Source organism: Bubalus kerabau, chromosome X, assembly GCF_029407905.1.
Source record: "Bubalus kerabau isolate K-KA32 ecotype Philippines breed swamp buffalo chromosome X, PCC_UOA_SB_1v2, whole genome shotgun sequence".
NCBI classification, from domain to species: domain Eukaryota; kingdom Metazoa; phylum Chordata; class Mammalia; order Artiodactyla; family Bovidae; genus Bubalus; species Bubalus kerabau.
Window position 1 is genome coordinate 73,715,057 of NC_073647.1, and position 20,341 is coordinate 73,735,397.

Genomic DNA, 20,341 nt, shown 5'->3' on the forward strand with positions numbered 1-20,341 from the left:
AACAGTGCTGGTTATCTTAGTGGACATTACTGATCCTGGCATTCATAGATCATTAATTTGTACTGTGTCTTAGCTCCGAAGACAAGTATGATTGCTTTTGTAGTAGATTTGTATTAAAATAAAATTCTAGTCTTGAGACAAGCAAGAAAATGCCTTTATTACATTCTTTCTAAGTATTTGCATAGTAGTATTCCTGTAACATCTGCCTAATATTAAGAGTAGAATTAAAATATGTATTTCTTGATTAAACTTTCGGTTAGAACATGATCTTAGTGGTAGGTAAATGGTCATTTACTATAAGGTAGGATTGAGGGTAGTGTTGATGTGGGAAGACTGCATTTGTTGTATATACATTAATAGTCAAAGAGAAGAGCTCTTTAAGTAGTAAGTTTTAATTTTTTATGTCATCTAGTCACTAAAATTTAAATATTTAATTTTAGATACAAAAGTTTTGCAGTACTATTTCAATCTGGGATTACAGGTAAGAGTCCTATTAAAATTGCTTTGATTTTTAAAAAGCTATCTTAAAAATGTAAGCTGTTTTGCTAAGCAGACTCTTGAACCTTAAAACCCGAGAACACTTTGAGTGACCTAAAAGGTTTATTTCTGTCTTTATATCTCTGAAGGTGACCCAGGCCAATTTTCTACTTTAACCTCCTAGTGCTTCAGCTTCTCTTATAAAATAGTTGTTAAATTGTTGTGAATGGGGTCTCTATGCAATACAACTTTAGCATATATTGGCTTCCATGTTTAACATCATATGCTAACGGTTCACTATGTTTTTCTGTCTCAAATGGATTATCCTATTTACTTAAAACATTTTTGTGGCTATTTCTGTATTTATATGAAAAGTAATTAGACTAAGTCAAAGACATTTAAAGAGCTGTATTATTTTTAAAGCACTCATGTTCATAGATACTTGCCAAACACTGATTTTTACCACTTCCCTGAGTTGTAGAAAGGGAATATTGACAAATATCTTAATATCACTGAAAGGTATCTCTGATATCAGGTAAGAGCTCTTTTACTTTATTCTTTCAGGGATCATTTCCCCCTGAAATACATTTCTGATAAAATAAAATGGCATATTTTCTGAAAAAGAATGATGCATCTTAAAATTTGGCTGATGATATACTAAATTAGATACTCTCCTGGATAATACTCAGATTAGTTTGTATTTTCTAAGACATTGATTTCCCTAAAACCTTGAACATATCATTTCCAGGAAACTATCTTCCCCAATTGGCACACATTTATAATTTAAGGGTAATGGAGTGGATTTTTGTTCTTGAAACTGTATTTCCTAAATGCAGTTCCCTGTGTTGTACAGTATAGTCTCCTACATTTTGTTGTTGTTCTTTAGTCACTAAGCCATGTCCTATTCTTTTGGGACCCCGTGGACTGTAGCCTGCCAGGCTCCTCTGCCCATGGGATTTCCCAGGCAAGAATTCTGGAGTGGGGTGCCATTTCCTTCTCCAGGGGATCTTCCTGACACAGAGATTGAACCCACATCTCCTGCATTGCAAGCAGATTCTTATGTAGAATAGATATTTTAATATTTTCTCATATTAAAAGTAATAGCATTCATTATGGAGCATATGGAAAATACTAATGTGTAAAGAAAACAAATCACTTGTGTAATCAATGTACACTTTGATATATTTCCTTACGGCTTATTTCATAAAATATGGACTAGGCTATGTATTTTGTAAACTTTTTAAGTTAAACAATATGAACACTTTTTTTTTATTTGATGCCATGATTGTTTTATTGCCTGTATTGTATTACATCATGGCTGTATCATAATGCACTCTAGTTTCTTATTGTTGAATATTTAGGCTGTTAACTTTTTTTGCCTTTAAAAATAATGCTATAACAAATATCTTTGTATACAAACCATTGTGTATATCTCTAATTTCCTTAGAGTGCTTTCCTTAAAGAATTCCTGGTCCAAATATGAAATACAGAGGCTGCGAAAGATGTTAAAGTTGCTATGGAGAATAGATTTTCTAAATATCATGTCATTTATTTCAAAAGTCATTGTTATCTCACCTGAAAATCATGGCCTAGCTTTTTTTTTTCTCAGTGAACAATGGTGCTACTTTAAGAAAAAAAATAGTAAAGTTTTTTTTTTTTTTTACTTTCTTGCCCAAGTGCTACCACCACAGCTTCTGGCACTCCATGGTCTATGTGCCACAGATGCAACAGCAGCAGCTTCATGCAGAGAATTATCCAGTCTATACTGAGCCACCACCTCTAGTAGATCAAACCATTCCTCAGTTATACAGTGAGGTGGAGAGACAAGATGGCACACATGCAGAAGTATCAGCAAATGGTAAGCGTGTAGTGAGAAATTTTCTACAAGAAAGACAATTGAATTTTATTGTTTGTAACAATAACAGCCTTCAGATGTTATACTAGACCAACATTTCTTTAATTTATTTTACATAACTATGTAACTGTGTATTGCAATAAAAGTATAGAAATAGGAAGTTCAGTTTAAACCTTTTCCTAAATTTGGTTCATTTAATCAGTAGCTTTATTTTTTAAATTTTGCATATATATATATATATATATTTTTTTTTTTTGAGAAGTAAATGGCAACCCACTCCAATAGTCTTGCCTGGAGAAGCCCACGGACAGAGGAGCCTGGCGGGCTATATAGTCCATGGGGTTGCAAGAGTCGGACATGACTTAGTGACTAAACCACCCTCATATATTTTTAATTGGAGGATAATTGCTTTACAATGTTGTGGTGGTCTCTGCCATACATCACTGTGGATCAGTCATAATTTTATGTACATGTCTTCTCCCTCTTGAGCCTTCCCCCCTCCATTTCACCCCTCTGGGTCATCAACCGAGCACCAGGCTGAGCTCCCTCTGTTATACAGCAGCTTCCCACTAGCTATCTATTTTACACATGATAGTGTGTATATGTCAATGCTACTTTCTCAATTTGTCCTACCCTCTCCTTCCTCCCACTGTGTCCACCTGTCTGTTCTGTACGTCTACATCTGCATTTCTTCTCTGTGAAGAGGTTCATCAGTACTATTTTTTAGACTCCATATATATGTGTTAATATACTATATTTGTTTTTCTCTTTCTGACTTTCTTCACTGTGCATAAGAGGCTCTAGGTTCATCCACCTCACAACTGACTCAAATTTATTCCTTTTTATGGCTGAGGCATATGTACCACGACTTTGTTATCCATTCATCCTACACCAGCATTTTTTAAAGCATGGTACATGAACCTCTTGGGGTCCCTTGGAACTCTTTCAAGGGATCCATGAGGCTAAAAGTATTCATTGTAATACATGGATTTTGTCTCTTTTGCTGTGTTAGATTTGTATTAAGGGTGCAAAAATCAGTGTGGGTAGAATAGCTGGCACCTAAGCACAAATCAAAGCAGGGGCACCAAACTGTGCTAGTAATCAGCATCTTCACACATGTTTGATATAAAAATACCAGCTTTATTTATTTTGTGTTTGATCAAAGATGTTCTTATTTTACTAAATTTTTAATCTTTGAAAAATTGTATTTAATATTGTATATGACAAAATAGGAAGTATTCAGAAAGCTCTCTGCATATCTAAGTATGATAATTGACTTTAAAAGAAAAGGATTTGTGAGCTTGAGTTTCGAGCTAAACTAGCTGACTTTCATGGAACGCTATTTTTACTTGACAGAATGATAGACAAACTGTGGTTGTTCAGACTGGGGATCTGGCAGACATTTTCTTAAATGAACAACTAAGCCTGTCACTTCAAGAAGGGCAATGGATAGTATGTTTTTTTGTCAAAGATAGAAATTCCAACTTTCAAATATAAATTATCCAGAATTCTAATTTTTATCTAATAACCATGAGCTTGACAGCTTCTAGTACATAATTATTTCTTTTAATAAAATAGGTGATGGGGGACTATTTATGATAGTTTTTTACATTGTATAATGAAATGTATGAACATGTGGGAGATCTGTATAACTTAGTGAAATAGTATTTTCACAATTACCATGTATAATCTTACCTGTGCATGATTTTGTAAAAGATGTCTGCAAGAAAAAACGATGGATTTTAATGTTAACAAAGTATGAAAAGTCCACATTGCGATTGACCTCTCAGAAATCACCACTTACCTAGTTTTGGTGTAGCATCAAAGAATATCTACATTTATCTGAAAAGGCTAATTAAGACTTCTGTCTTTTCCAGCTACATATCTGTATGAGGCCAGATTTTCTTCATGTATTTCAACTAAATATATCATAATGTGTATGTGTGTTAAGTCGCTTCAGTCATGTCCAGCTTTTTGCGACCCTATGGACTATAGCCCACCAGGCTCCTCTGTCCATGGGATTCTCCAGGCAAGAATACTGAAGTGGATATATCATAATAGATAAAATACAGAAGCAGATATGAGAATCCATCTGTCTTCTATTAAGCCATACATTAGAGATTGCACAAGTGTAAAACACTGCCACTGGTTTCACAATTTTTTTTGCGGGGGTGTGTGAATAATACAGATTTTTATGAAAAATGAGTTTAACATAGTGGGTTTATTTTTATGTGAAATAACATATTTAACTTAGTTTAATTCCTAATGGGATAAATATTGATAAATATAACCCACATAAGCAAAAGCTATTTGAGATCCTCAATTTTTAAGAATGTAAGGGGATCCTGAGACCAAAGAGTTTGAGACCTCTGTGCCAGACCATAAGGATGCTGCTTTTTTTGTCAGTTTATAGTATAATATGGATCAGGAGGCATTTTGAAGGGTTTAGACTAGGATCTTTGGACTGCCCATCTTAGAATCAGCAGGAGGTAGAACAGTGTATACTAACCGAACCAAATCTGCTTTCCATTCCAGCAACTGCTACTTGATGGATGTGATTTCTGCTAAGTTACCTAACCTCCCTAAGTCTGATTTTATATAAAATGGGAAATAATATATTTTATGACTTTCCAGACTTGTTATAAGAACTAAATGAGACCTTATATGTATAAGTATACTGATCCTGTTGTGTGTGAGGAATGTGAATTTTCTTTCTCTCCTCCCTTTTCTGAAGGCATATTATAGTTTAGAATATTAGGACTATAAAATCTCATCCCTCATGTGGTGGTATGATGTGCTCCATGCTAATACAAATTAAAATATCAATTTTTATTGCCTTTTTATTCCACTTACCTTTTATAGAGCTATTTTTATTGTAGTAAACATGAGACAGTGCCTGTCTTAATTTCACAAAACGAAGTTATCCCAAGTAATAAAGGAATCCATTAAAAAAATATTTATATAGTCACTATAATAGCAGAACAGCATCTGTTTATTTCCACTAAAACTGATGCAGTGGAAGTGCTATAAAATTAAAATGATGCTAGCATGTTAATGCGGAGAAGGCAATGGCACTCCACTCCAGTACTCTTGCCTGGAAAATCCATGGACAGAGGAGCCTGGTAGGCTGCAGTCCATGGGGTCACTAAGAGTCGGCACGACTGAGCGGCTTCACTTTCACTTTTCACTTTCATGCATTGGAGAAGGAAATGGCAACCCACTCCAGTGTTCTTGCCTGGAGAATCCCAGGGGCGGGGAAGTATGGTGGGCTGCCATCTATGGGGTCGCACAGAGTTGGACACAACTGAAGCGACTTAGCAGCAGCAGCAGCAGCAGCATGTTAATGACATTCAAGGGATGACTCTTAAATTTTTGGAATGCTTTTCAGAATTTTACCTTCAAGTATAGACAAAACTGTAAAAACACTTGAATTTTTAATTGCTAAAATAATACAAAATGGCTATTTGGGTGATATGTGTCATACAGAAAAAATATTTGATAATTCTGACCAACTCTTTTAAGAACTTAATTGACAAAAATGACTCTAGAGAATGTTTCTTTGTGTATTTTGTCTGTTGATACCTAACTCATCCCAGAAAGGTAGCTGTCTCTAGGTAGAGTACATTTGATATATTTTATATACATATATGTTTAATTTTAATTAGAAAATTTTTGTATTTTAGTAGTCTGCTTTAGTCAGTAATGTTCATATCTAAAGTGTTTCTCCTACAATTCTAGGATCTTTTCTTAGAGTTAATGCTAATTAATTAATTAATGAAATTAGTTAATTTCATTTTTACCTCAAGAACATCTGTTTATGTTGATGTTTAGTGAATCTTTGTATATGAAGTGTACTGTGTGCTTTCTTTGTTTCAGGTACTTTTCCAAATGCTGACCCTGCATCTGTCCCTCATGGAGCAGTCTATTATCCAGTGATGTCAGATCCGTATGGGCAGCCACCTTTGCCAGGTTTTGATTCCTGCCTTCCTGTTGTGCCAGATTATCCCTATGTTGCTCCCTGGCATCCAGTTGTTGCAGCGTATGGTGGTTCTCCGCAAATTCATGGTGCTATGAATCCTGGGCCACTTGGCTATATTGCTGCCCCTCCCTCAGCTTCTCATTATGTACCTCAGAATATGTAAGATTCAGCAGTATGAAGTATTATTGCACTGCCATCTTTCTTGCTATTTTGGCTTTAAAAAGTGTTTTATGTTAGTGTTTAAGTGATTTAGGGTGGTTAGAGTGGTTACTATTATATCTGTCTTTAAGATTATTTTATCTTTTGATTTAAAATAGTACTTTAACATAAAGGAGTATTTCTTTGGGTTGTGAATAACGAAATTGAGATGAATGTACAGCTAGTCCCATATTTGAGCACATTTCCTTGTATTCAGCTATTTTCCTGTCAGCCAGCTTGTCAGCTTTATATTAGCTGATTGTACCAACTGATAAAAGGAATAAATCATACGAACTGTTTCCTTGGTTCACATGTCACACATCATATTAAACAATACAAAATTGGAAAGCCTACTCTTTTCTAGAAAATGAAGCAAAACCAAGAGCATTTGCTTCTGGGTAACTAAATAATATTAAAAGAGAGAGCTCTTCAGGTTTCTTAAGAATCGTCTGACCTGAGTTGCATTCTATGATATTAACCAGTTTTGAAGGCACATGGTGCTCTGCTTTAGATTTATCCCATATACTATTGTTTAATATTGGATTTATGTAATTGTTTTACTGCACAGTATTGATGTCCTTTGCACATTAGCAGTAAATAAAAATTAGCATTTAAAATTGCTAAAATGACTGAGATGTTTTTCTCTTTTGCATTTTCATGGCAGCAAAGAGTACCAGATATTTCATTGTGTCCATATGTTTTCCCCTGCTATTTTGGTTGGCAAAAAACATGAATTTATAGCATGAACTGGCAGGGTCAGTTGAAATGTTATTTAATCTCAAGATATTGCAATGCATACTACCATATCTAGTTCTTTTCTCTTGAGAATGTTCCTTTAAGTTGTGTTTCTGTTTTTCCTTTTTAAAATATACTAATTCCCTCATGGAATTTTAATCTAGATTTACTTTCTCATTGCCATGTTCTTCAACTAGTTGTTGAATCTTTTTCTTAAATTAATTACTTTATTTTAGTTGGAAGCTAATTACTTTACAATACTGTAGTGGTTTTTGCCATACATTGACATGAATCAGCCATGGGTGTACATGTGTTCCCCATCCTGAACCCCCCTTTCAACTCCCTCCCATCCCATCCCTCAGAGTCATCCCAGTACACTGGCCCTGAGCACTCTGTCTCATGCATTGAACCTGGACTTGCGATCTGTTTCACATATGGCAATATACATGTTTCAATGCTATTCTCTCAAATCATCCCACCCTAGCCTTCTCCCACAGAGTCTAAAAGTCTGTTCTTTACATCTGTGTCTCTTTTGCTGTCTTGCATATAGGGTCATGGTTACCATCTTTCTAAATTCCATATATATGTGTTAATATACTGTATCAGTGTTTTTGTTTCTGGCATACTTCACTCTGTATAACAGGCTCCGGTTTCATCCACCTCATTAGAACTGATTCAAATGCATTCTTTTTAATAGCTGAGTAATATTCCACTGTGTATATGTACCACAGCTTTATTATCCATTTATCTGCCAATGGACATCTAGGTTGCTTCCATGTCCTGGCTATTGTGAACAGTGCTGCGATGAACATTGGGGTACATGTGTCTCTTTCAGTTCTGGTTTCCTCAGTGCGTATGCCCAGCAGTGGGATTGCTGGGTTATATGGCAATTCTATTTCCAGTTTTTGAAGGAATCTCCACACTGTTCTCCATAGTGGGTGTACTAGTTTGCATTCCCACCAACAGTGTAAGAGGGTTCCCTTTTCTCTGCACCCTCTCCACCATTTATTGTTTGTAGACTTTTTGATAGCAGCCATTCTGACCAGTGTGAGATGGTACCTCATTGTGGGTTTGATTTGCATTTCTCTGATAATGAGTGATGTTGAGCATCTTTTCATGTGTTTGTTAGCCATCTGTATGTCTTCTTTGGAGAAATGTCTGTTTAGTTCTTTGGCCCATTTTTTGATTGGGTCGTTTATTTTTCTGGAATTGAGCTGCATGAGCTGCTTGTATATTTTTGAGATTAACTCTTCGTCAGTTGCTTCATTTGCTATTATTTTCTCTCATTCTGAAGGCTGTCTTTTCACCTTGCTTATAGTTTCCTTTGTTGTGCAAAAGCTTTTAAGTTTAATTAGGTCCCACTTGTTTATTTTTGCTTTTATTTCCATTACTCTGGGAGGTGGGCCATAGAGGATCCTGCTGTGATGTATGTCAGAGAGTGTTTTGCCTGTGTTCTCCTCTAGGAGTTTTAAAGTTTCTGGTCTTACGTTTAGATCTTTAATCCATTTTGAGTTTATTTTTGTGTATTGTGTTAGAAAGTTTTCTAGTTTCATTCTTTTACAAGTGGTTGACCAGAGTTCCCAGCACCAGTTGTTCAAGAGATTGTCTTTTCTCCTTTGTATAGTCTTGCCTCTTTTGTCAAAGATAAGGTGTCCATAGGTGAGTGGATTTGTCTCTGGGCTTTCTATTTTGTTCCATTTATCTATATTTCTGTCTTTGTGCCAGTACCATACTGTCCTGGTGACTGTAGCTTTGTAGTATAGTCTGAAGTCAGGCAGGTTGATTCCTCCAGTTCCATTCTTCTTTCTCAAGATTGCTTTGGCTATTCGAGGGTTTTTGTATTTCCATGCAAATTGTGAAATTATTTGTTCTAGCTCTGTGAAAAATACCGTTGGTAGCTTGTTAGGGATTGCATTGAATCTACAGATTGCTTTGGGTAGTATACTCATTTTCACTATATTGATTCTTCCGATCCATGAACATGGTATTTTTCTCCATCTATTAGTGTCCTCTTTGATTTCTTTCACCAGTGTTTTATAGTTTTCTATATATAGGTCTTTAGTTTCTTTAGGTAGATATATTCCTAAGTATTTTATTCTTTTCGTTGCAATGGTGAATGGAATTGTTTCCTTAATTTCTCTATTTTCTCATTATTAGTGTATAGGAATGCAAGGGATTTCTGTGTGTTGATTTTATATCCTGCAACTTTACTATATTCATTGATTAGCTCTAGTAATTTTCTGGTGGAGTCTTTAGGGTTTTGTATGTAGAGGATCATGTCATCTGCAAACAGTGAGAGTTTTACTTCTTGTTTTCCAATTTGGATTCCTTTTATTTCTTTGTCTGCTCTGATTGCTGTGGCCCAAACTTCCAAAACTATGTTGAATAGTAGTGGTGAGAGTGGGCACCCTTGTCCTGTTCCTGACTTTAGGGGAAATGCTTTCAATTTCTCACCATTGAGGATAATGTTTGCTGTGGGTTTGTCATATATAGCTTTTATTATGTTGAGGTATGTTCCTTCTATTCCTGCTTTCTGGAGAGATTTTATCATAAATGGATGTTGAATTTTGTCAAAGGCTTTCTCTGCATCTATTGAGATAATCATATGGCTCTTATTTTTTAATTTGTTAATGTGGTGTATTACATTGATTGATTTGCAGATATTTAAGAATCCTTGCATCCCTGGGATAAAACCCACTTCGTCATGATGTATGATCATTTTAATGTGTTGTTGGATTCTGATTGCTAGAATTTTGTTAAGGATTTTTGCATCTATGTTCATCAGTGATAATGGCTTGCAGTTTTCTTTTTTTGTGGCATCTTTGTCAGGTTTTGGTATTAGGGTGATGGTGGCCTCATAGAATGAGTTTGGAAGTTTACCTTCCTCTGCAGTTTTCTGGAAGAATTTGAGTAAGATAGGTGTTAGCTGTTCTCAAAATTTTTGGTAGAATTCAGTTGTGAAGCTGTCTGGTCCAGGGCTTTTGTTTGCTGGACAATTTCTGATTACAGTTTTGATTTCTGTGCTTGTGATGGGTCTGTTAAGATTTTCTATTTCTTCCTGGTTCAATTTTGGAAAGTTATACTTTTCTAAGAATTTGTCCATTTCTTCCAAGTTGTGCATTTTATTGGCATATAGTTGCTGATAGTAGTCTCTTATGGTCCTTTGTATTTGTGTGTTGTCTGTTGTGATTTCTCCATTTTCATTTCTAATTTTGTTGATTTGATTCTTCTCCCTTTTTTTCTTGATGAGTCTGTCTAATGATTTGTCTATTTTATCTGTCTTCTCAAAGAACCAGCTTTTAGCTTTGTTGATTTTTGCTGTGTTGTTTCTTTTTCATTTATTTCTGCCCTAATTTTTTTATTTCTTTCCTTCTACTAACCCTGGGGTTCTTCTTTTTTTCTTTTTCCTCTAGGTGTAGAGTTATGTTTTTTATTTGATTTTTCTCTTGTTTCTTGAGGTAAGCTTGTATTGATATGAACCTTCCTCTTATCACTGCTTTTACTGAATCCCATAGGTTTTGGGTTGTGTTTTCATTTTCATTCGTTTCTATGCATATTTTGATTTCTTTTTTGATTTTTTTCTGTGATTTGTTGGTTATCCAGAAGTGTGTTGTTTAGCCTCCATATGTTTGTATTTTTAACAGTTTTTTTTCCTGTAGTTGACATCTAATCTTACCGCATTATCAGCAAAGATGCTTGGAATGATTTCAATTATTTTGAATTTACCAAGGCTAGATTTATGGCCCAGGATGTAAACTGTCCTGGAGAAGGTTCCGTGTGCGCTTGAGAAAAAGGTGAAATTCATTGTTTTGGGGTGAAATGTCCTATAGATATCAATTAGGTCTAACTGCTCCATCGTATCATTTAAAGTTTGTGTTTCCTTGCAAATTTTCTGTTTAGTTGATCTATCCATATGTGTGAGTAGGGTATTATAGTCTTCCACTATTACTGTGTTACTGTTTATTTCCCCTTTCATACTTGTTAGCATTTGTCTTACATATTGCGGTGCTCCTATGTTGGGTGAATATATATTTATAATTGTTATATCTTCTTCTTGGATTGATCCTTTGATCATTATGTAGTGTCCTTTGTCTCTTTTCATGACCTTTATTTCAAAGTCTATTTTATCTGATATGAGTATTGCTACTCCTGCTTTCTTTTGGTCTCCATTTGTGTAAAATATCTTTTTCCAGCCCTTCACTTTCAGTCTGTATGTGTCCCTAGGTTTGAGGTGGATCTCTTGTCGGCAGCATATATAGGGGTCTTATTTTTGTATCCATTCAGCCAGTCTTTGTCTTTTTGTTGGGGCATTCAACCCATTTACATTTAAGGTAATTATTGATAAGTATGATCCCGTTTCCATTTACTTTGTTGTCTTGGGTTTGAGTTTATACACCTTTTTTGTGTTTCCTGTCTAGAGAAGATCCTTTAGCATTTGTTGAAGAGCTGGTTTGGTGGTGGTGAATTCTCTCAGCTTTTGCTTATCTGTAAAGCTTTTGATTTCTCCTTCATATTTGAATGAGATCTTGCTAGATATAGTAGTCTGGGTTGTAGATTTTTCTCTTTCATCACTTTAAGTATGTCCTGCCATTCCCTTCTGACCTGAAGAGTTTCTTTTAAAAGATCAGCTGTTATCCTTATGGGAATCCCCTTGTGTGTTATTTGTTGCCTTTCCCTTGCTGCTTTTAATATTTGCTCTTTGTGTTTGATCTTTGTTAATTTGATTAATATGTGTCTTGGAGTATTTTGCCTTGGGTTTATCCTGTTTGGGACTCTCTGGGGTTCTTGGACTTGGGTGACTATTTCTTTCCCCATTTTAGGGAAGTTTTCAACTATTATCTCTCAAGTATTTTCTCATGGCCTTTCTTTTTCTCTTCTTCTGCTATGATTCAAATGTTGTGGCATTTGACGTTGTCCCACTTCCCAGGTTTAAGCTGCTCAGGTTCAAGTTCTCAGGTACTGCACAAAGGCACAGACTTGGTTGGGCCTGCATTTTGTGCACTTCCTAGGTCCAAGCAACTCAGGCACCAGGTGCTTGGCAAGTGTGCTGTCCCAGGTGTGTGGTGTGTCTTATCACCTCCCAGGTCCCAGCTGCTTGGTTTCCTGGGTGTGCAATGAGAGCACTGTCTCAGGTGTGCCATGTGTCTCCTCTGGGGAGCTGATCTCAAGCCTTGACCCTCCTGGTGGATGTCAACCGTCCAGGATCCAAGGAAGACTTGGTTAGCAGCTGGGAGTCTGCTCACAATTTGGTGGAGGATCTGTCTCTGGGGCCGAGATTGCCCCTTGCCTTCTGCCTCTGGCTGTTGCCTGCCTGCCTCTCTGCCTCTCACAGGGGAATGGGCCTGTCTGCAGCTGGCTAGCTCTCCTCTGGTATTCACTCAATCCTTTGTTCTGTGAGCAGACCAGGGTGTGCCTTAGGTTAGAGCTTTTTGTGGGAACGTTTTCTCTCTCCTTTTTTTTCCTCTCTCTGATTAACCCACAGTTTGGGTTGCTCTCTCATGTTAGCTCCCTCAGATTGTCCTCAGGGCATTGATGCCCAGTCTTTACCATAAGCATGCAACCTGTGCCTCCCTGTTCAGCCCCCGCTTGCTGCTGGTGGACATGAGCATTTGGGCTACTTCTCCACTGGGAGTTGCAGTTAGGCACATATTCTGTAGTTTTTTTTTTTTTTTTTCCCAATTCTGGTTATGTTACCCTCTGAGATTCCAAAACTCCCCACATACCTGCTGGTGAGAGGGTTTCCTGGTGTTTGGAAACTTCTCCTCCTTCATGACTCCCTCCCTGGGACAGGTCTCCATGCCTAACTCTTTTGTCTCTATTTTTGTCTTTTATATTTTGTCCTACCTTCTTTGGAAGAGAATGCACTGCCTTTCTGGGTGACTGGTGTCCTCTGCTAGCATTCAGAAGTTGTTTTGTGGAATTTGCCCAGCATTCAAATGATCTTTTGATGAATTTGTGGGGGAGAAAGTGGTCTCCCTATCCTTTTCCTCCACCGTCTTAGGACCGCCCCTGTTGAATCTTTAAGTTGTTTAGATTTACCTCGTATCTGCCCAGGCCTACCTTATCTTCAGCTTTCTGTGAGACTTATTTTATTAGCCTTTCTGCCTTCTCCCTTTCACCTACCCAAAGACCACAAAATTTTCTGTATTCATTAGTTTTCTGAGATGTAATTCATCACAATGCTCTGCTCTGTCTCACCTACAAACGTCTATTTGGTTGCCACAAAACTTATTAATATTTCCTCCTTTAAAAGTTATTTATGCTTGTGAATCATTCTGTTCTTTTCCACCTTAAGGCAAACCCCAGGGAAAAAGAACCATTTGAGACTCAGGGCTTGAACAGTTGAAAAAACTAGAATGGAATCCATTTCAAAGAGGATATCCTATCTTCAATATACTATTCTTGAGATAATTGATAATAGTGTCAAATCAATCAGTGTACTAGTTAAAGCTTCTGCTTCATAATAGACATGGAACTGGTAGTGTTTTGGTTTTCCATCCTTCATCTTTAGAAATTCTTGCTCTACAAGTTGGCATCTGACAACTTTAATAAAGAAAGATGTACAGTAGTGCCTGGTCAGCTTTTCTCTACTAACCTCCTGGGTTCACAATTTGTGCAACCTACAGATTATTTTAAGTAAATGTTTATTATAGTCAAGCTTCAAATCTAGAACAACTCCTCTCCAGTGTTTTTCAAATATGCAGCATTTCTGAAATGTATATAACTCATATTAAGTGGTTTTCCTATATCTATAACTGTCAATGGTTCACTAATTAGATTCTAAGCAGTGTTTTAGAAGGTTGTAGTGTATCTTGAGAATGTGGGTCTGGAAATTATGTAGCTTTGAGATAAATATGTTTGCCTTAGGCTTCCAGTTAATTTGTTTATATTTTAAACTTGTAGATTGTTTCCTTGCCTTCATTTCCACTACTAATTTAATGCAATTTAATGAAATACTTGTTATTAACTTAGAAACCCAAGATCAACTTGTTTTTATCACAATTGAAATCAATGGTATGTATGCTCTGTTTATAAGTCATACAAGTATAGTCCACTTGTTTATGCTTTACATTCAGACTTCCCTAAGAGATAATCAAAGAGTGTACCCTGACCCTCCTATACTGTTTTGGGAGTTTGAACAGTGAAGGTAACCTGTGAAGCGAAAGTCACTCACTCTTTGCGACCCCATGGACTGTAGCTCATGTGGCTTCCCTGTCCATGGGATTCTCCAGGCAAGAATACTGGAGTGGGTAGCCATTTCCTTCCAGAGAATCTTCCTGACCCAGGGATTGAACCTGAGTGTAATGCATTGCAGGCAGATTCTTTATCATCTGAGCCACCAGGGAAATGAAGGTAACCTGTACTGCTGCAGAAATCAGCAGTGGGTTTTGAAGGCAGCTTTCAGATAAAAAGGAAGAGGTCTTTCTGGTAATAGTAATAATAATAATAATAATAAAAACTCCAAACCTAGGACTTGGAGCACAGAATGAGGCAGGGCAAAGGCTAACAGTTTTGCCAAGAGAACTCGGTCATAGTAAACAACCCCTTCCAACAACACAAGAGACAACTCTACACCTGGGTATCACCAAATGGTCAATACTGAAATTGGATTGATATTCTTTGCAGCTGAAGATGGAGAAGCTCTATACAGTCCACAAAAACAAGATCTAGAGCTGACTGTGGCTCATATCATAAGCTCCTTATTTCAAAATTCAGACTTAAATTGAAGAAAGTAGGTGAAACCACTAGGCCATTCAGGTTATGACCTCAATCAAATCCCTTACAATTATACAGTGGAAATGACAAATAGATTCAAGGGATTAGATCTGATAGAGTACCTGAAGAACTATGGATGGAGGTTCATAACATTTTACAGGAGGCAAAGAACAAAACCATCCCCAAGAGAAAGAAATGCAAAAAGACAAAATGGTTGTCTGAAGAGGTCTTATACATAGCTGAGAAAAGAAGCGAAAGGGAAAGGTATACGCATCTGAATGCAGAGTTTCAAAGAATAGCAAGGAGAGAAAAGAAAGCCTGCTTAAGTAAACAATGCAAAGAAATAGAGGAAAGCAATAGAATGGGAAGGATTAGAGATCTCCTCAAGAAAATCGGAGATACTAAGGGAGCGTTTCATACAAAGATGGGCACAACAAAGGACAGAAGCTAATATAGACCTAACAGAAGCAGAAGAGATTAAGAAGAGGTAGCAAGAATACACAGAAGAACTGTACAGAAAAGATCTTAACCTGGAAAACCACGATGGTGCGACCATTCACTAGAGCCAGACATCCTGGAATGTGAAGTCAAGTGGGCCGTAGGAAGCATTATTACAAGCAAAGTTAGTGGAGGTGATGGAATTCCTGCTGAGCTATTTCAAATCCTAAAAGATGATGCCGTTAAAAGGCTGCACTCAGTATGCCAGCAAAATTGGAAAACTCAGCAGTGACTACAGGACTGGAAAAGGTCAGTTTTCATTCCAGTCCTAAAGAAGGGCAATGCCAAAGAATGTCCAGACTACTGTACAATTGTGTTCATTTCACAGACTAGTAAATTTATGCTCAAAAATCCTTCAAGCTAGGCTTCAGTAGTGTGTAAACTGAGAACTTCCTGATGTACAAACTGGATTTAGAAAAGGCAGAGGAACCAGAGATCAAATTGCCAACATTCGTTGGATCATAGAAAAAAACGAGAATTCTAGAAAACATCTGCTTCGTTGAGTATGCTAAAACTTTTAACTGTGTGGATTACAACAAATTGTAAAAAAAAATTCTCCAAGAGACAGGAATACCAGACCACCTTACCTGCTTCCTGAGAAGCCTATATGCAGGTCATGAAGCAAAAGTTAGAACTGAATATGGAACAACATACTGGCTCAAAAGTGGGAAAGGAGTATATCAAGGCTATATAGACTGATTCAGAATCGGGAAAGGAGTACATCAAGACTGTATATTGTCACCCTGCTTATTTAACTTTTATGCAGATTACATGCAAAATACCAGGCTGGATAAAGCACAAGCTGGAATCAAGATTGGTAGGAGATATACCTATAACCTCTAATATGCAGATGACACAACCCTGGTAGCAGAAAGTGAAGAGGCTCTAAAGAGCCTCTTTATGAAGGTGAAAGAGGAGAGTGAAAAGCTGGCTTAAAACTCAACATTCAAAACACTCAGATCATATCATCCGGTCCCATCACTTTATGGCAAATAGATGGGGAAACAATGGAAACAGTGACAGACTTTATTTTCTTGGGCTCCAAAATCACTGGGTCCAGTGACTGCAGCCATGAAATTAAAAGACACTGGCTCCTTGGAAGAAAAGCAGTGATAAACCAAGACAGCGTATTAAAAAGCAGAGAAATCATTTTGCCAACAAAAGTGTGTATAGTCAAAGCTATGGTTTTTCTAGTAGTCATGTATGAGTTGGACCATGTGTGAGTTGGACCATAAAGAAGACTGAGCACTGAAGAATTGATGTTTACAAACTGTGGTGTTAGAGAAGACTCTTGAGAATCCCTTGGACTGCTAGATCAAACCAGTCAATCCTAAAGGAAATCAACCCTGAATATTCATTGGAAGGACTGATGCTGAAGCTGAAACTCCAATACTTTGGCCACCTGATGTGAAGAACTGACTCACTGGAAGAGACCCTGATACTGGGAAAGATTGAAGGCAGGAGAAGGGGGCAACAAAGGATGAGATGGTTGGATGGCATCATTGACTCAATGGACATGAGTTTGAGAAAGCTCTGAGAGACAATGAAGGACAGGGAAGCCTGGCGTGCTGCAGTCCATGGGCTTGTAAAGAGTTGGACATGACTGAGCAACTGAACAACAATAAAAGATGTATGTTTGATCAACATATTATAAGCATATAGTATATATTAAGTATATATTATATAGAGTATATATATAATGTATTATATATAGTGTATATATAATATATATAGTATACATAAGTATATACAACATAAGTTGTATACTCATAAGTATATACAACATAAGTCTACTACTGTGGTAGACTTTTTATATATCGCCCCTTTAGTTACGATTAATGTTACAAAAGGTATCCTTTCTTTTATTGGCTGTTATACCCAGATTTCATCCATTTAGAATTATTAGGGTAAGGAGGATATAAAGGCACTGTGGTTTGTTCTGGACCCTTTACTTTCACCCCTTTCCTGAGATAAATTTGATTTACACCAGAAGTAGAAAGTTGTTTCATTTCCATAGTGAGGAAAAACCATTAGAATTCATTTTTATGCAGTGTATATTTATTCTTAAAACTAATTGTGGATTTCTGCCTTGATTAAGAGCAGATGAAAAGATTGAATCTGTTTTGCTGTTGAAATTCAAGACATGTGAATTTAAAACATCTTTTGTTTCCTTAGAGCCTAAAACAAGGCATAACCTTTTAATTCGCTTTGGAAATAAAGGTATAAGCATACATTATGATTTTTATGCAAACAGCATATATTCAGAACTTAATTCAGACATAAATCTCCATGAATAATGAAATGGTCCATTGGAGGAGGGTGAACTTAACCTAGATTTTTCTAAATCTGGGGCAGACTTAGTCCATTTTACAGGAAACCTCTTTGAAGCCATTTATATTTCCATTTATAATGAGAATTCAAGAGAACTCATACAGCAAAAGGCAACCTCTTGTTTCACCCATCTTACCTAGAATGTTAAATTTCAGTTTGAGCAACTTGATTTAGAACACTTCTCTTCTCTCCTGCCTCAGTTATCAAAGGGATTTTCAGGGATGTGTAGGATGTCTGAATATGGGGAGATAAAGCTTCGGGAAAGGATGGACCTGAGATTAGGTAACTACCTACATGTGACTAAAACTGCTTTAGAGTATCTAAAAAAGCTTTAAGACCTATAAAAGCATAAAGCAGTAAAACTGCTTTAGAGTATTTTGGGTATCACATCAAAATAATCTGGGGAATGGTGTTTAAAGATGAAAGGTAAGCTGCACATTTATAAATATTGAAACTTGAGTTCATTGTTCTATTCTCTCTACTTTTGTGTTTGAAAACTTTCATACTAGTTGAAGAAAAACTGCCTTGGAAACCGACCATCTAGAGAGTGAATGATTATACAGTTAGTCAAAGTTCAAATTTTTAAATATTTTGCCTTGAATCCTGAAAAGAAACATAAGATTTTAGAGATGCTGTCATAGTAGTTCAGTCACTCAGTCATGTCCGACTCTTTGCAACTCCGTGAACTGCAGCATGCCAAGCTTCCCTGTCCATCACCAACTCCCGGAACTTGCTCAACTTATGTCCATCGAGTCAGTGATCCTATCCAGCCATCTCACCCTCTGTTGTCCCCTTCTCCTGCCCTCAATCTTTCACAGCATCAGGGTCTTTTCCAATGAGTCAGTTCTTTGCATCAGATGGCCAAAGTATTGGAATTTCAGCTTTTAGCATCAGCCCTTCCAATGAATATTCAGAGTTAATTTCATTTAGGATTGACTGGTTTGATCTAGAAGTCCAAGGGACTCTCAAGAGTCTTCTCCAACACCACAGTTCAAAAGCATCAATTCTACAGTGCTCAGCTTTCTTTATAGTCCCAACTCTCACATCCATACATGACTACTGGAAAAACCATAGCTTTGACTAGATGGACCTTTATTAGTAAAATAATGTCTCTGCTTTTTAATATACTGTCTAGGTTTGTCACTGTTTTTCTTCCAAGGAGCCAGCATCTTTTAATTTCATGGCTGTAGTCACCATCTGCAGTGATTTTGGAGCCTCCCAAAATAAAGTCTATCATTGTTTCCATTGTTTCCTGGTCTGTTGGCCATGAAGTGATGGGATCAGATGCCATGATCTTAGTTTTTTGACTGCTGAGTTTTAAGCCAACTTTTTCATTCTTCTCTTTCACTTTCATCAAGAGGCTCTTTAGTTCTTCTTTGCTTTCTGCTGTAAGGGTGTTGTCATCTGCATATATGAGATTATTGATATTTCTCCTGGCAGTCTTGATTCCAGCTAGTGCTTCATCCAACCCGACATTTTGCGTGATGTATTCTGCATATAAGTTAAGCAGTGTGACAGTATATAGCTCTGACATACTCCTTTCCCAATTTGGAACCAATCTGTTGTTCTGTGTCTAGTTCTAACTGTTACTTCTTGACCTGCATACAGGTTTCTCGGGAGCAGATAAGGTAGTCTGGTATTCCCATCTCTTTAAGAATTTTCCACAGTTTGTTGTGATCCACACAGTCAAAGGCTTTGGTGTAGTCAATAAAGTAGAAGTAGATGTTTTTCTGGAACTCTCTTGCTTTTTCAGTGATCCAACGGATGTTGGCAATTTGATTTCTGGTTCCTCTGCCTTTTCTAAATCCAGCTTGAACATCTGGAAGTTCACTGTTCACATAGTATTGATGCCTGGTTTGGAGAATTTTGAGCATTACTTTGCTAGCGTGTGAGATGAGTGCAATTGTGCAGTAGTTTGAGCATTCTTTGGCATTGCCTTTCTTTGGGCTTGGAATGTAAACACCTTTTCCAGTCCTGTGGCCACTGCTGAGTTTTCCAAAGTTGCTGGCATATTGAGTGCAGCACTTTAACAGCATCATCTTTTAGGATTTGAAATAGCTCAACTGGAATTCCATCACCTCCACTAACTTTGTAGTGAGGCTTCCTAAGGCCCACTTGACTTCCCATTCCAGGATGTCTGGCTCTAGGTGAGTGATCACACCATTGTGGTTATTTGAGTTGTGAAGGTCTTTTTTGTATAGTTCTGTGTATTCTTGCCTCCTCCTCTTAATATCTTCTGCTTCTGTTAGGTCCATACCATTTCTGTCCTTTATTGAGCCCATCTTTGCATGAAATGTTCCCTTGGTATCTCTAATTTTCTTGAAGAGATCTCTAGTCTTTCCCATTCTGTTGTTTTCCTCTATTTCTTTGCATTGATCACTGAGGAAGGCTTTCTTATTTCTCCTTGCTATTCTTTGGAACTCTGCATTCAAATAGGTATATGTTTCCTTTTCTCCTTTGCCTTTAGCTTCTCTTTTCTCTGCTATTTGTAAGGCTTCCTCAGACAACCATTTTGCCTTTTTGCATTTCTTTTTCTCATGCCAACTATTAAT

General features: G+C 37.0%; 1 protein-coding gene across 3 annotated transcripts in view; it reads left to right on the forward strand.

The window, feature by feature from the left end:
- LOC129639724 (putative bifunctional UDP-N-acetylglucosamine transferase and deubiquitinase ALG13) overlaps positions 1–7,135 on the forward strand; it is a 59,314-nt gene extending 52,179 nt beyond the window's left edge. For all 3 annotated transcript variants that reach the window (XM_055564921.1, XM_055564922.1, XM_055564920.1), the window contains 3 exons: positions 441–481; positions 2,155–2,335; positions 6,209–7,135. In XM_055564921.1, coding sequence (XP_055420896.1) covers positions 441–481; positions 2,155–2,335; positions 6,209–6,474 — 488 coding nt within the window. In that variant the 3' untranslated portion in view covers positions 6,475–7,135. The remainder of the gene's footprint in view (positions 1–440; positions 482–2,154; positions 2,336–6,208) is intronic.
- Positions 7,136–20,341: the final 13,206 nt, after the last annotated feature.